This window comes from Somniosus microcephalus, chromosome 2 (assembly GCF_052327205.1).
Source record: "Somniosus microcephalus isolate GS21.2 chromosome 2, FLI_Smic_1.0, whole genome shotgun sequence".
In the NCBI taxonomy this organism is placed as follows: Eukaryota; Metazoa; Chordata; class Chondrichthyes; order Squaliformes; family Somniosidae; genus Somniosus; species Somniosus microcephalus.
In genome coordinates this window covers 149,459,532-149,476,067 of record NC_140988.1, presented here as the reverse complement: position 1 = coordinate 149,476,067, position 16,536 = coordinate 149,459,532, and the positions used below count along the sequence as shown (strand labels likewise).

At 44.5% G+C, this 16,536-nt stretch overlaps 1 protein-coding gene across 3 annotated transcripts in view; it reads right to left on the bottom strand.

Annotated features, from left to right (window-relative positions):
* cds1 (CDP-diacylglycerol synthase (phosphatidate cytidylyltransferase) 1) overlaps positions 1-16,536 on the bottom strand; it is a 159,587-nt gene that overhangs the window by 20,412 nt on the left and 122,639 nt on the right. For 2 of the 3 annotated variants that reach the window (XM_085963461.1, XM_085963479.1), the window contains 4 exons: positions 15,224-15,292; positions 9,527-9,679; positions 6,648-6,767; positions 4,930-5,033 (listed from right to left, as the gene is read on the bottom strand). In XM_085963461.1, coding sequence (XP_085819587.1) covers positions 4,930-5,033; positions 6,648-6,767; positions 9,527-9,679; positions 15,224-15,292 — 446 coding nt within the window. The remainder of the gene's footprint in view (positions 1-4,929; positions 5,034-6,647; positions 6,768-9,526; positions 9,680-15,223; positions 15,293-16,536) is intronic. The other variant, XM_085963471.1, reaches the window with a different exon arrangement.

Below are 16,536 nucleotides of genomic sequence, written 5' to 3'. Positions count from 1 at the left end.
AGAGTGAACATCGCAGGGGAGGCTGTTTAGAGCTGGGCTTGGTTCTCCAGCCACGACGATCCAGCAACAGACTGGCAACAGGTACAGCGCAGACCCTTCCCGGGCAGCGGTGGCTGGAGCCGACCGACGGCACAGAAAAGGCTGAGCAACGTCGACGGGGTAAGAGAGAGGGTAGAGCGCACAGGGCGCAGCCGGGGGTTGAAAACAAAAAGAGAGAGGGTAAAGCACAGCCGGGGTTCAGGACCGAGCGGCGGCAACGAGAGAGGCGCACAGGAGAACGCGCAGAGCGCAGCCAGGGCTCAAGGGCTGAGCAGCGTCCGCTGGGAAAGAAAGGGAGCGTGGGAGACGCCATTTGAGCCGCAGAGAAGGGAGAGCGCGGGAGACGCCATTTTTGAAGCCGCAGCGGAGAAGGGCGAGTGCGGGAAGAAAGGAAAGCGCGGGAGACGCCATTTTTAGCCAGCGGAGAAGGGAGAGCGCGGGAGACGCCATTTTAGAAAGTCTAACCACACCCAGGGATGCCGAAGAGTGGCAGTGTCACTGCGTTCGACAATGAAGTCGAAGATTGGGCGACATATGTGGAACGCATTGAGGTGTACTGCAAGGCGAATGAAGTGCCAGATGCCAAGAAAGCACTGGGTTTTGTTGAATTCCATGGGTGCAAAAACGTATGGCTTACTGCGAAACCTAATAACCCCAGAGAAGCCAGTGGATAAGGATTTCGAAAGCATAGTGGAAATCCTACAGGACCACTTAAACCCCACACCGCTGCTGATAGCAGAAAGATTTAAGTTCCACAAAAGGAACCAGCATAAAGACGAAAGTAATGCTGAGTATTTAACGGAACTGCGCAAGCTATCGAAACACTGCCAGTTTGGAATGGGACTAGCAGATACGTTAAGGGACAAGTTTGTGTGTGGGCTTCAAAGTGAAGGAACCCAGAAATGGCTTCTATCAGAAAAGGATTTTACGCTGGACAAGGCTTTCAGCATGGCAGTATCACACGAAGCAGCCGCACGGGGCGCTGCAGAGATACAACGGAGACCGCAAGAATATGGCACCAATGAAATGTCATATGGAGCAGGGAAGTGTTATCGCTGCGGCAGAACACACGACCAGAAGGATTGTTGGTTGAAGGACCAAGTGTGCAGACAGTGTGGAAAAGCAGGACACATAGCAAGAGTCTGCAGGTCAGGGAAGAAAACCAGCAGCAAGAAATCTCCACAGGAGAAGTACAAAAAGGTACATAAGGTGATGGACAGTAGTTCAGACGAACAGAAAAGTGATACAGACTCCGGAAGCAAGGAGCTGGGTTGTCTGAAACTACATAAGGTAATCAAAATGGAGGCTCACCAGACTATCTGGGTCACGCTCAAGATAGACGGAGTCCAAGTGAAAATGGAATTGGACACAGGATCAGCCCTAACAGTCATAAACCGAAGGGACTACAAGGGGCTATTCTCACATATACCCTTGAAAGCTACAGAGATTGTCTTGAAGACGTACACGGGGCAAAAAGTCTACCCCAAAGGAAAAATAAGGGTGAACGTGATATACAAAGGCCAGGAAATACCAAAAATGGACCTATATGTATTGCCAGATGGAGGACCACCACTACTAGGACGTGAATGGATCCGGAAGATATAATTAGATTGGCATTCCATACAGGCACTGAAGGTTGAGGCCAAAAAGGATGACGACGTCACACCTGGACGACTGTCAAAAATGCTAACTGACGCACAAGAAGTGTTCCAGGAGGGACTCGGAACACTAAAAGGCATAACAGCGACGATTAAAATAGAGGAAAATGCAAGCCCAAAGGTTTTTTATTTATTTATTTATTTATTATTTTTTTTAAGGCCAGACCGGGGCCTTATGCGATCCGACCAGCCGTCGAAGCAGAGCTGGAAGGTTTGGAACGTTCAGGGGTACTGTCCAAAGTGGACTGGAGCGAGTGGGCTATACACATCGTTCCTGTAATGAAGAGGTCGTTGAGTAATACGCCTGGGGAACCAAAGGTGGTCCGCATCTGTGGGGATTTTAAGGTGACAGTGAACACAGTCCTTCACACGGTACAATATCCGCTTCCACGGATTGAGGATATTTTCGCCTCGCTATCTGGAGGTAAACGCTTCACTAAGATTGATCTGGCCCAGGCGTACCTGCAAATGGAGATAGAAGAAGCCTCAAAACAATACCTCACGATCAACACTCAAAGGTCTCTACCAATACAACCGGTTGGTGTTCGGGGTAGCATCAGCTCCGGCTATTTGGCAAAGGGCAATGGATCAAGTCCTGCAAGGGATTCCAGGGACCCAGTGTTATTTGGACGACATCCTGGCCACGGGCGAAAATGACAGTGATCACCTTGCCAACTGGGAGAAGGTGCTCACTAGATTGAAGGAATATGGGCTACGAGCTAATCGCCACAAGTGCGAGTTTTTCCAGAAGCAGATCTCGTATGGTGGCCACGTTATTGATGAAGAGGGGTTACATAAGTCCCCTGAAAAGATTGAGGCAGTAGTCAAGGCTCCAGCACCGGAAAATGTGTCACAACTGAGGTCGTTCCTCGGGCTGGTGAACTACTACCATAAGTTCTTACCAAAATTTGTCTACAGTATTACACCCACTGAACACCCTACTACAAACGGGGGTACCATGGAAGTGGAATGACGAATGTAAACGAGCTTTCCAGAAGTGCAAAGAATTGATCACATCAAAAGAGGTGTTGGCCCATTTCAACCCAGCACTACCAATTCGGTTGGCGTGTGATGCATCACCCTATGGTATTGGAGTGGTGCTGTCGCACAAATTCCCAGACGGGTTGGAGAGGCCAGTAGCCTTTGCGTCTCGGTCACTAACCTCAGCCGAGCGCAACTACGCCCAGATTGACAGGGAGGCCCTCAGCCTAGTATGGGGAGTAAAAAAATTCAACCACTATCTGCATGGGCAGAAGTTCACCTTGCTGACTGACCACCAACCACTTGTCTCCATCTGTAATCCAAAGAAGGGCGTTCCGGTGATGACTACACAACGGCTACAAAGATGATCCCTTTTTCTAGGGGCGAACCAATATGAAATAGAGTATAAGGGCACGAAACAGCATGGAAACGCTGATGGGCTATCACACCTGCCACTGCCTACTGTGGAGGAAGCACCAGCAGTGGACCCTATCGAAATATTTTATTCGTCCATAATTGAACGCTTGCCAGTAACTAACGCGGATATAGAGAAGGAGACCCGAAATGATCCGACACTGTCTCGGGTATATGATTTGACGGTGAAGGGATGGCCAACACATGGCGACTCACTGTTGCCAGCATTCTCATCCAGAAGAGAACAGCTGTCAGTATGTCAGGGGATAGTGATGTGTGGATCCCGAGAGGTAATTCCACCCAAGTTAAGGGAGAGAGTGCTCAATGAGCTTCACGAAGGCCATCTGGGAGGGGTGAAAATGAAAAGCCTTGCTGGGGCTTGTGTGGTGGCCGGGGATCGATCAACAAATCGAGGACCTGACAAAGAGCTGCTCAGGATGCCAGAAGGTCCAAAATACACCACCACATGCCCCTCTACACCCATGGGAGTGGCCCTCCTCTCCATGGCAACAGGTGCATATTGATTTTGCTGGTCCATTCATGGACTCAATGTTCTTAATAGCAGTGGATGCGCACTCGAAATGGCCTGATGATCAAAATGTCCTCCACCACTATGGAGAAAACGATTGCAGTCCTACGGACCATATTTGCCAGGAACGGCTTGCCAGAGCAGATTTGCTCTGATAACGGACCACAGTTTGTGTCCGAAGAGTTCCGGAAATTTATGAGAAGGAATGGGGTAAGGCATTACACATCCGCCCCGTATCATCCAGCCACAAATGGATTGGCTGAGAGGTTCGCACAAACCTTTAAAAAGGCAATAAGGGCCATGTGCGATGATGACATTCCACTACAGCATAAGGTGGACAATTTCCTGTTAGCCTACAGAAATGCGACACATGCAGTCACCAACCAGACCCCGGCCATGATGTTCTTTAACCGAAGGTTGAGATCTCGTCTGGATTTGCTCAGACCAAATGTGCGAAGAAATGTTGAGGATAAGCAATTCCAGCACATCAATGAGAAGCCGACAAGGAGCTTCAATGTAGGACAACCAGTCTTGGCCCACGACTACCGAACAGAGAAATGGCAACCCGGAACGATATGCACACGGCAGGGGCCACTAATGTACACAGTGGATGTCGGGGAGAACATTGTGAGACGCCACGTCGACCAGATCCTAGCGTCACAGGAACGAGTCAACCCCATGTCTCGCGTACCTGGGGATGAACCCGACATACCCCAGAAACAGTTGCAGCGGAAACTGATGAACTAACCGACGAAAGGGGGGCCAGAATCGCCTCCGCACCAAGAACAAGACACTCAGGAAAGGTGCTATCCAGAAAGGATCAGGAAGCCGCCCCAAAGACTGAATCTATAAATGGACTATTTCAGTTAAATGTGCATGTTAAAGTGTTAACTGTTATTTGAATGTTATGGGTACTGTTAATCTAAAAGGGGAGGAATTGTAGTGTATGTACCTTTAAGAGAGAACTACTTTTACAGCTCCTGTATACTGTAGTACCGGCAGTGACCACACCGGTATATAAGCCTTGAGCAGGCATCTGTACTGTTAGTCTTTAGACTACCCTCCTCCAGTAAACACCTGTTGATTGTTAATCTGCAGCCTCCGTCTAGTTATTGAAGAACACCATACTTTAAGATTTATGGATTCAACAGACGTGAGTCTAGGTTCGGATCAGCCATGATCCTATTGAATGGCGGAGCAGGCCCGAGGGGCCGTATGGCCTACTCCTGCTCCTACTTCTTAATGTTCTTATATTTTGTAAGTGTAGATAACTACACATAAGACAGAGTGGAACTAAAGCAGATTTACCTGATAAAACTGGTGATGTAAACATGAACAAAGGTAGCCATCAGATATTGACAATCAAAGCGGTCCATAATCCCACCATGTCCTGGAATAGTGTCAGCAAAATCCTAATGAAAATACAACAGTCACACTTATCTGACAGAAAATAGTAAATGTTTCACACATAATAACTTATTAAAATGAAATGTTAACAAGTTTGTCAGAACAGTCGAAATTTTCCTTACTACAGGAAACTTTCTGGTATCCGGCACTGACGGGACCGAGCTGGTGCCGTACCATCAAAATTGCCGTAGAAACCAGCGCTAATGTTAAAACATACGGAGCTTTTGAGCGCCGTGTGAATCAACAAACCCTGTTGCTTAGCAACAGCTTCAAAACGTCTCTGTAGCTAAGCAACAGCTTCAGCTAGACCTTGCAGAGCCTGACTGGAAAAAAAAAAGCAACGAGAAGTAAAAAAACTTATAGGAAACGGCTCCTGAATTTTGCCGGTAGATAGAGCTTTCCGGACATTTAACCTCCGGTTAAACGAAAGTTTCCTGTACTTCTTTCTATACAGTCATTTGCTAAGATTCTATGCTAACTTTTTAAACAACTCTTTATATGTACCCATCAGGCTCCTCTTCTCTCTTATCTCTCCCAACTCCTCCCCGCCCCCCCCATGCCATGCAACATGCTGAGGGTAGCTGCTAGAGCTTCTGCCAATACTGCTTAAAATCTGACCTCAAAAAGTGTTCCTTTGCTTCCCGTTCAGGGAAACATTGTGCTTTAACTCAGCTTCTTCAATCATGGCAGCCAGCTAATTGGAAATTCATGAGACACTGGTTCATAGTTTTAATTCTGCACTTCATTGGTATATGAAGACACCCCACGACCAAGGCACGGTCATTATTGAATATGTAAACCTAACTTTGGTGAGTACTGTATATAGATTTTTGAAAAAATATTTTAAACACGAGTCAAATCACAAACTTAAAAATCTTTGAGGAAACAAAAAAAAAAATCTTACACAGCTCAGTCAAATACATATATAGCTTAATTCTACTTTAGACAGAATTTTGACTAGGAAAGGTTTTACTGCTGACAGCCACATAACATTATAAAGTCTGGTATTGCATAGATAAGAATTGCTGAAATGAGAAAGTATCTTTTAGACAATAGCACTTTAGATATCTTCCCAATGTCAGAAAATATGCACAAATGCTTAACCGAACTACTGTAATCACAGAAACCCCACAGTGCAGATAGAGGCCATTTCGGCCCATCGAGCCTGCACCGACACATATCCCACCCGATCCCCGTAACCCCTACACCAACACATATCCCACCCTATCCCCGTAACGCCACGTATTTAATCCCCCTAACACTAAGGGTCAATTTATCATAGCCAATCATCCTAACCCGCACATCTTTGGACTGTGGGAGGAAACCGGAGCACCCGGAGGAAACCCATGCAAACATGGGGAGAATGTGCAAACTCCACACAGACATTCACCCGAAGCCGGATTCGAACCCGGGTCCCTGGCGCTGTGAGGCAACAGTGCTAACCACTATGCCACCGTAATCTTCAAAGCAGAATGATTTGTAATGCTTTGAATGCATGTACAAATAACTTAGAACAGTTGATCCTTTAATCAGGCTCTTCCTTTAAAATCATTAGTCTTAAAATATTGTGCATTATAGCTGGGCTACAAATATACAACTAATCCAATTGTGATACTTACTTTGATTTTGAAAGCTCGTTTGAATCCACTAGCGAAAAAGCCTCCAAAAGGCCCAATTAAGGATGCAAATGTGGAAAGAGCAATGCTGTGTATCTGAAATGGGTATAGGTGCACTGTTTTCTGTGTGGAAAAAAATCAGGACAATTAGAAAAATAAAACGTGAACTTGTCGGTCTCAGATTTAAAATGACCAAACAGGCAGGTTTGCCTGTGTTGGATTTATCAAGGTCACATGGGAGTGTATGGGGTCTGCCATAGTACACTTTTGCCTGTAGGCTTGGATTTCTGGGCATGCTTAGGTGATGAATAGGATTCCGCTGTATCTCCAGGGCCACTATAATTCCATTTGTACAGGCAGATGGCACAGGTAGTAAAACCATTCACCCAAATAATAGGAATTAAGGCTCCATGGAAGACATGTTAAGAATAAAGGTTCCCCCCCACCCCCCGAGTTCTGGTTTCCATTACTGGTCTACTGCCAGCAATAGACATTTGTGTCAATATCACCCACAACTGTGTACTAGAAATTAACTGGAAATGCATACAGTGACTCAACCAACTGAACTGGCAAGGAAAGGTTAACAATCCATTAAAAACATCTCTGGGAACTAAAGCAGATTTGAGCACCACTCTAATTTGGGTCACCTTCAAATCCAGGGGAGGGAAATCAGAAGACTCAGTTATGCCAAAGAAGTCACTCAGTAGCCAGCTACAGGAGGCACTGGTGGTGGCCTAGAAGTCTGCTGCGTACTCACCTTCACCAAGAACCATTAATGCAAATGGGAAAAAGGGATATTTAAAAAAAGGGGGAAACTTACCTAACTCGCTCTTAAAAAAAGAATATCCTCAAACCCCAACTTAAGTTAAACACAGTATAAATTAACACAAGTGCCAAATTACAATGTATTGCAATGTGTATACAATGGAGCCAATATTCCAATGCTGGGTGCCCCAAAAAATGGTTCATGGAGGCCTGAATCTACAATGTATCCGAGGTGCCAAGCAAGTACCCTTACTCTGGAAGTAAGATTTCAAGTTTAATGCCAACTAGTGTCAAATTAAATAGTTATGCATGATAAAACAACAGAATTTTAAAAGTAGAACATTTTGACTAAACAAACACAGAAGGTTGAAAAAATGTTTTGAAAGACGGTTTTCAGATTTCAAACTCCACTGCATCAGTCACCTTCATCTAAGCTTTTTAAAAAAACTCATGAAACTAATTGTGTAACTTATGCACCATTGGGAACAATGACATTTACACTAAATGGCAAGATAGCGCATGACTATTGTATTGTTGCAACATACTGTATACACTTATATATAAAATGGTAATGGGAAAAAAGGTAATCATCAACATATCTGAATATACATAGATTTCCCCCAACTTTTCTAATGCAGCTTTGTGTTGATTTATAGATGTCATGTTCTCTAAATCACGCCATTCTCCCAGTACAGCAGTCATCTCCACAGACTTAACTCTGAGCCACAGACTACAGCACTCATGAGGTTTGATCAGCCTGAATATCTATTGCTAAAACTAGCTTGATCACCTCAAGCAACACCAACACTTCCCCTCTGCAGTCAAATCCTCTGATTACTCCAGGGTCATTCCTAAAGAGCACTGAACAACCTCAAACTCCCTTTCACAAACTGCCTCCTTTTGACCTTCCTTCCGTGCACCCTCCATCTTTAGCTCCAATTAAATACAGACTACTTTGTTTCTAAAATTCCAACATCCATCCTAGTACTCCCAACTCCGCTCCCACTCTCACACTCTGAAGCTCATACCAAACTCAAAGCTCCCTACTTACCTAGCTCCCAATTCCCAACTAGGTTTGCCAATGCCATCGATCTTTCCCTCTTCAGTCACTGTTCCCACCCAATTGAAAACCAACATCCATCTTATTAAATGCCCATATTTGCATCATTTATTTTCTGAAACTGCTATCTTATGTCTAGCCTACCCATCCGCTCCAAGGTTCATGAATATATCACTGCCTTCCAGCTACATATATATATTTCTCTCTCTCACTAATCCCTGTTGGAGTTCATCCAATTTGATTTCTGATCCATCCAAAACACTGAGATTCAATGATCATTAGTTTTCACTGTGACCAGCAGCTCATCATCTCTCCTCATCCGGTTTACCTCCTTTGACATTAACGACTATTCCATTCTTCGCCATAGTCCATCTCTGCACACGGTTCTCTCATTGTTCCACCATAATCACTACATATCCTCAAATATCTCTTCCTCCTGTGCCGTCACTTTCAGTGTACTCCAGAGCACCATCCTTGATCCCCTCTTATTCATCATTGACATGGTACCTTTTAGCGACATGAGTCGCAAGCACACGTCAGCTTCCACATATATGCTAACAACACGCAACTCTGTCTCTCTGCATTACAAAGAATGCAAAGCTGCAATATTCAATTGGCTTTTCAACATCAAATCTTGGATAAGGCAACATTTCTTCCAGCTCAATGTTAACAAAACAAAATTATCCTGTTTGATTCCTGCATAATGTGTGCCTCTGGACTCCATTTCATCAAACTCCCAGACTGCATGGTCAAGATAAATTCAGTGGCAGCATAAGCTTGACAATCTGTTTAACCGAGATTAGCTTTTTATCCACATATGATCTGTAGCCAAGATTGACTTTGACCATCTTTCGAACATTGCGCACTTACACCCCTACCTTGCTCACTGCTGTTTTAATAGTGCCCTTGATCTCCCCTTCAATTCTTCCTTTAATGCACAGTATTCACATCTCCTCCTTAAAAAGCACTCGGGCATTATTGTTTTATGAAGAGAACTATATAAATTTAAGTTGTTGCTAGAAACAGTTGTAAACTTAAAAAAAAAAACACTCCTCACCCATCCAAGGACAGATTGCAGTAGAGATGGAAGTGTGTATTCCTGTAGATGGAACAGGAGTGAAGGTTCGCAGTCAACAATAAAGCTGTTGGTTTCACTGCTGTAATCCACTGGACAGACAAAGTAATTGTAGCTTGACAATGCATAGGCAAACTAGAAAAAGATAAATGAGAATCAATAAAAACTGATCCAAATATTTTTCATGAAAGAACTATTACTCTTTAAAAAGTGCATGAAAATTGCTTTTCTTCTAAAAACCGTGTGTATCATTCAAATATAAACTCATGATTGTTTTAATACACTTAGATTTATGAAAATTTTCCCTTTAGAATTATTTTTAAAGATTCAACATGGGAAATCAAATTATCCCTGAAATAATCATGCTATAAACTGTACTTGTGTGTAGTTATATAGAATCTCACACATAGAGTTTATAAAGACATACAAGAGAGAAAAACAAAAACAATCTAACATGCATCAACAAGTATCATAGCTGCATCAAAACAGAAAAGGAAAACCCAAACTTGCCCCAAGAGCTAGAACAGAGACACCAGGATGGTATGTTGCCTCCCTGGTGCAAGGGTCAAAGGTGTCTCGGAGCGGCTGCAGAGCATTTTGGAAGGGGAGGGTGGACAGCCAGTTGTCGTGGTGCATATAGGTACCAACGATATAGGTAAAAACCGGGATGAGGTCCTAAAAGCTGAATATAGGGAGTTAGGAGGTAAATTAAAAAATAGGACCTCAAAAGGTAATAATCTCAGGATTGCTACCAGTGCCGCGTGCTAGTCAGAGTAGAAATAGAAGGATATTTCAGATGAATACGTGGCTAGAGGAATGGTACAAGGGGAAGGGATTCAAATTCCTGGGACACTGGAACTGGTTCTGGGGGAGGTGGGACCAGTACAAACTGGACGGTTTGCACCTGGGCAGGACCGGGACCGATGTCCTAGGGGGAGTGTTTGCGGGTGCTGTGGGGGAGGGTTTAAACTAATATGGCAGGGGGTTGGGAACCTGTGCGGGGAGACAGAGGAAAGGGAAACAAGGATAGAAGCAAAAGACAGGAAGGAGAAAAGCAAAAGTGTCAGTCAGAGAAATCAAGGGTTTAAAATCAAACATGGCCATAGTAAATAATAATTCTAAAAGGTCCAAGGGGGAGAAATCCAGTATAGCCTCATTTGGGGCGCTAACTTCGCCGGGGCGCTAAAAGTAGGGCCATGGAAAAATTAGCGCCCCCGCGCCGGAAATTGGTCGGTTGCACCCCAAAGGGAAGCGGGGTGCTACTGGAGGAGCTCCGCCTCCCTCTTGGGGCGCTGCGAGTGAATATCGTGGTGCTACACGTCGCAGCGCCACGTCGCGCTGCAGTATTGCAGGCCTTCCTCCCCCTTAAAGGGGAGGGGCCTTGTGCAGCGTGATCTGGGGCCCAGCTGGGCCCCCAGGGATCGGGAGTGCAGGCAAAAGAGCCCGGCACTCAAGAGAAGTGCCGGGCTCTTGGAGCGCAGCCGGCACGCCATTGGGGGGGGGGGGGGGTGTTCCGGAGGCCGGGGACGGGAGCGCAGGCAGGTGCTGGCAGGCGGCCAACAAAAATGGCTGCCCCGCACCTCGCCTTTAATTTGCGCCTCCCCGGCCGTAGGTACGCCACCCTGACCCCGTCGGACATAGCGTCCGGCGGTAAATCAGGGTGCGCTCCCAAAGTTCACGGCCGGGGCGTGAACGGGGCGCTGCGCACACTGATGACGTCATCGCCAGCAGCGCAGCGCTACCGGTTAGCGCCACCACTAACCTCCAGCTGAATTTGGCGGGAGGCTTGGGCAGTGCCACGCCCAGGCGCTAGTTGGTTTGCGCCCCACTTAGCGCCCTAAGGTGCCAACGGGTGGCGCAACCAACTAAATTTCCCCCCCTAAGTGTGTTAAAAAAACAAGCCTGAAGGCTTTGTGTCTTAATGCGAGGAGCATTCGTAATAAGGTGGATGAATTAGCTGCGCAAATAGATGTAAACGGATATATATGATATGATTGGGATTACGGAAACATGGCTCCAGGGTGACCAAGGCTGGGAACTCAACATCCAGGGGTATTCAATATTCAGGAAAGACAGGCAAAAAGGAAAAGGAGGTGGGGTAGCATTGCTGGTTAAAAAGAGGAGATTAACACAATTTTATGGAAGGATATTAGCTCTGATGATGTGGAATCTGTATGGGTAGAGCTGAGAAATACCATGGGGCAGAAAACGTTAGTGGGAGTTGTATACAGACCCCCAAACAGTAATGCGGAGGTTGGGGATGGAATTAAACGGGAAATTAGAGACGCGTGCAATAAGGGCACAGCAGTTATCATGGGTGACTTTAATCTACATATAGATTGGGCTAACCAAATTAGTAACAATACTGTGGAGGAGGAATTCCTGGAGTGTATACGGGATGGTTTCTTGGACCAATATATCAAGGAACCAACTAGAGATCAAGCCATCTTAGACTGGGTATTATGTAATGAGAAAGGATTATTTAGCAATCTTGTTCTGCGAGGCCCCTGGGGGGGAACGATCATAATATGATCGAATTCTTCATTAAGATGGAGAGTGAAGTATTTGACTCCGAGACTAGGGTCCTGAATTTAAATAAAGGAAACTACGATGGTATGAGGCACGAGTTGGGTAGGATTGATTGGGGAATGTTACTCAAAGGGTTGACGGTGGATAGGCAATGGCAAACATTTAAATATCGCATGGATGAACTACAGAATTTGCTCATCCCCGTTAGGCATAAAAATAAAACAAAAAAGGTGACTCAACATTGGCTAACAAGAGAAATTAGGGATAGCATAAGATCCAAGGAGAGGACATATAAATTGGCCAGAAAAAGCAGTAAACCTGAGGATTGGGAGCAGTTTAGGATTCAGCAAAGGAGGACAAAGGGATTAATTAAGAGGGGGAAAATAGAGTATGAGAGTAAGCTTGCAGGGAACATAAAAACTGATTGTAAAAGCTTCTACAGATATGTGAAGAGAAAAAGATTGGTGAAGTCAAGCGTAGGTCCCTTGCAGTCAGAATCTAGGGAATTTATAATGGGGAACAAAGAAATGGCTGACCAATTAAATACATACTTTGGTTCTGTCTTCACAAAGGAGGACACAAATAACCTCCCAGAGATGTCGGGGAACATAGGGTCTAATGAGATGGAGGAACTGAATGAAATCAGTATTTGTAGGGAAATGGTGTTCGGGAAATTGACGTGATTGAAGGCCGATAAATCCCCAGGGCCTGATAATCTACATCCTAGGGTACTTAAGGAAGTGGCCCTAGAAATAGGAGATGCATTGCTGGTCATCTTCCAAAATTCTATAGATTCTGGAACAGTTCCCATGGATTGGAGGGTAGCTAATGTTACCCCACTATTCAAAAAAGATGGTAGAGAGGAAACGGGGAATTATAGACCGGTAAGCCTGACATCGGTAGTGGGGAAAATGCTAGAGTCCATTGTAAAAAGATGTAATAGCAGAGCACTTGGAAAGCAGTGACAGGATCGGACAAAGTCAACATGGATTTACAAAAGGTAAATTGTGCTTGACTAATCTACGGAATTTTTTGAGGATGTAACTGGTAGAATAGATAAGGGAGAACCAGTGGATGTGGTGTATTTGGACTTTCAGAAGGCTTTTGATAAGGTCCCGCATAAGAGATTAGCATGTAAAGTTAAGACACATGGGATTGGGGGCAAGATACTGACTTGGATAGAGAAATGGTTGGCAGACAGGAAGCAAAGAGTTGGAATAAACGGGTCTTTTTCCGAGTAGCAGGCAGTGACTAGTGGGGTACGGCAGGGATCGGTCCTTGGACCCCAGCTATTCACAATATATATTAATGATCTAGACGATTGAACTAGATGTAATATCTCAAGTTTGCAGACGAGTGGGAGTGTGTGCTGTGAGGAGGATGCCGAGAAACTCCAGTATGATTTGGACAGGTTGGGTGATTATACTGCATCTGCCCAATGTGGGTAAATGCGAGGTTATCCACTTTGGTGGCAAAAACAGGAAGGCAGATTATTATCTGAACGGCAATAGATTGGGAGAAGGGGAAGTGCAACGAGACCTGGGTGTCCTTGTGCACCAGTCGCTGAAGGTAAGCATGCAGGTGCAGCAGGCGGTTAAGAAGGCAAATGGTATGTTGGCCTTCGTAGCGAGAGGGTTCGAGTACAGGAACAAGGATGTCTTGCTGCAGTTGTACAGGGCCTTGGTGAGACCACACCTTGAGTATTGTGTGCAGTTTTGGTCGCCTTATCTGAGGAAGGATGTTCTTGCCATGGAGGGAGTGCAGCGAAGATTCACCTGACTGATACCTGGGATGGCAGGAATGACATACGAGGAGAGATTGGGTCGATTGGGCTTCTACTTGCTGGAGTTTAGAAGAATGAGAGGGGATCTCATTGAAACTTATAAAATTCTAACAGGGCTAGGCAGACTAGATGCAAGAAGGATGTTCCCGATGGCGGGGGAGTCCAGAACCAGGGGTCACAGTCTAAAGATAAGGGGTAAGCCATTTAGGACAGAGATGAGGAGGAATTTCTTCACCCAGAGAGTGGTGAACCTGTGGAATTCTCTACCACAGAAGGCAGTTGAGGCGAATTCATTAAATACATTCAAGGAGGAGTTAGATATATTTCTTAAGGCTAAAGGGATCAAGGGATATGGGGAGAAGGCAGGGACAGGGTACTGAGTTTGGATGATCAGCCATGATCTCATTGAATGGCGGAGCAGCCCCGAAGGGCCGAATGGCCTACACCTGCTCCTATCTTATATGTTTCTATGTAACAGGAATATTACATATTATGCCAGACAGCAATATATGCTTAACTTGGATACATAGGAACAAAGGCAAAGGCACCTTCTGTTTATGTATAATGTGCTGGTGACTTATAAAACATCAATCAGGAGACTGACCCAAGTCACCAAACCTCTGAGCCTCTCTTGCTTCTATGAAACACTGACCATGTTATTTATTCAAAGCAGATCGTACAGACATGCTTCTGCTGAATAAAGAGGAAACAAACCAGATCTGATCACATAGCCAATGGAAGAAAGAAAATATTATTTACTGGGACCAAGGCTTGGACAGTACAGATTGAGGAAATCAATTAACTTCAAAGGTGGCTGAATAAACACCAATTCCTCTAATCTAGTCCAGCTGTATTATGTTAATGCACATTTGAGTCAGAATAGTTTAACATTAATTCCATTTAGATAAAACTACCAAAGAACAATTGGGACTCCTCTACAATTTTATTTTTTAGATCATGCAGCCTACAGTTAATGGAAAACAAATTATTGAGAGCGAGATCCACACTATTGCTCAGCTGAAAAGATGGGCAGACATTTGGTGATCAAGCTGCTGCCAAAGCAGCTATGCAAAGCTGCCAGATGGTGTACTTGAGTAACCTGGCTGGGCTTTTCCTCATGGTTCCCAATAAACTAGGCAAGATCAAAAACTGACCATGTGGGGATTCACACACCGAACTCAATGGTTTTGCCAATCAGTGGTCAAGCATGTGACAGAATGCTGGTGTGCCACATATCAATCATTGAAGAATTTTTAGACTTAGTGAGGCAACAAGCTAGTGTTCACGGACAAACCAGCTGATAGTAATAAGGTGAATCACCCATCTCACACTTGCTACAAGAAATTAACTAAATGCAATTAACATACCAGAAAACCAAACACAACAGTTGCAAAGAAACCACCTATGAAACCTTCCCAGGTCTTCTTTGGAGACAACTGTAAAGCAGTACAAGTTAAACATGTTAGACCATCTGCTACAAATGTATCATTTCATTTAAAGTGTCTACAAAGTGCCTGCATAGCAGACTTCATGTCGATTCGATTTCTGCTCTCGCTTCCAGCATTTCTGGTTTACCATTCACTGTTCCTTCCAGTTTAGTAACACCCGGTGGCCGAGTATTAATGAAAATTACAACAGTACGCAAAACTTTAATAATCCTCAATATGTCAGGCTGGCTGTCATTGTCCATTTGTAATTGACTGTCATCTTGACAAATCTGTGACTGGGAATGGAGTTTTAAATTCCTGAACCTATCTCAATCGCAAATGATAATTCATTCATCATCAAATCACAGAACTAGTATAAAAGTTTTGTTCTGTGATTCAAGATTTTAAAAAAGCTCCCAATTGGCTACTGCGATTATTAAATTCCATGAATAAATTGCAAGCGATGTGATTTTAGTTCCTCACCAAATTTCTCCCCGTGCTCCTGAAGACATCAACACATTTCAGTAACTCAAGTGGCCATTATTCACATGTCAGGCTTGGTATGGATGCATCAGCAAGTGATTCGACCATACGAGACATGAACCTGCCTTGTCCACACTAAAACTCTTCCAACATGCATCACTGTATATTTCCCTCCTTAAAACAGGAAAATGGAGGCGAAATGTAGCAACTGCACTACTACCCTGACCAAAATCAGCACCAATGAGGGATCAAACCTACAATGTTCTTGATCTGCATGGCTCAGCTACTCATTGAATACATTCACTGTGAGGGGCATCTCTTACTTACTCATGGCTCATAGAGAGCCACAATATAGCAGAACTCAGAAGAGTTAAACCTCTGTATAATGTTATTACGAGTTCAGGTATACCTTTTTGGGTTCAGGAGCATCAGGCGTGCCCATAAATGGTCTGAGTGTCTTACATTTATGGGAGGTAACTCATATTTGCATGATAGCATAACCCAGGTGAAAGTTAAAAATAGTATCCTGTTGTGACCTAAACCGGATACTCATAGGAACAGGAATAGGCCATTTAGCCCCTCTAGCCTGTTCTGCCATTCAATGAGATCATGGCTGATCTGCAGCCTAACTCTATATACCCACCTTTGCCCCATATCCCTTAATGCCTTTGGTTAACACAAATCTATCAATCTCAGATTTAAAATTAACAATTGATCTAGCATCAATTGCCATTTGCAGAAGAGAGTTCCAAACTCTACCACCCTTTGTT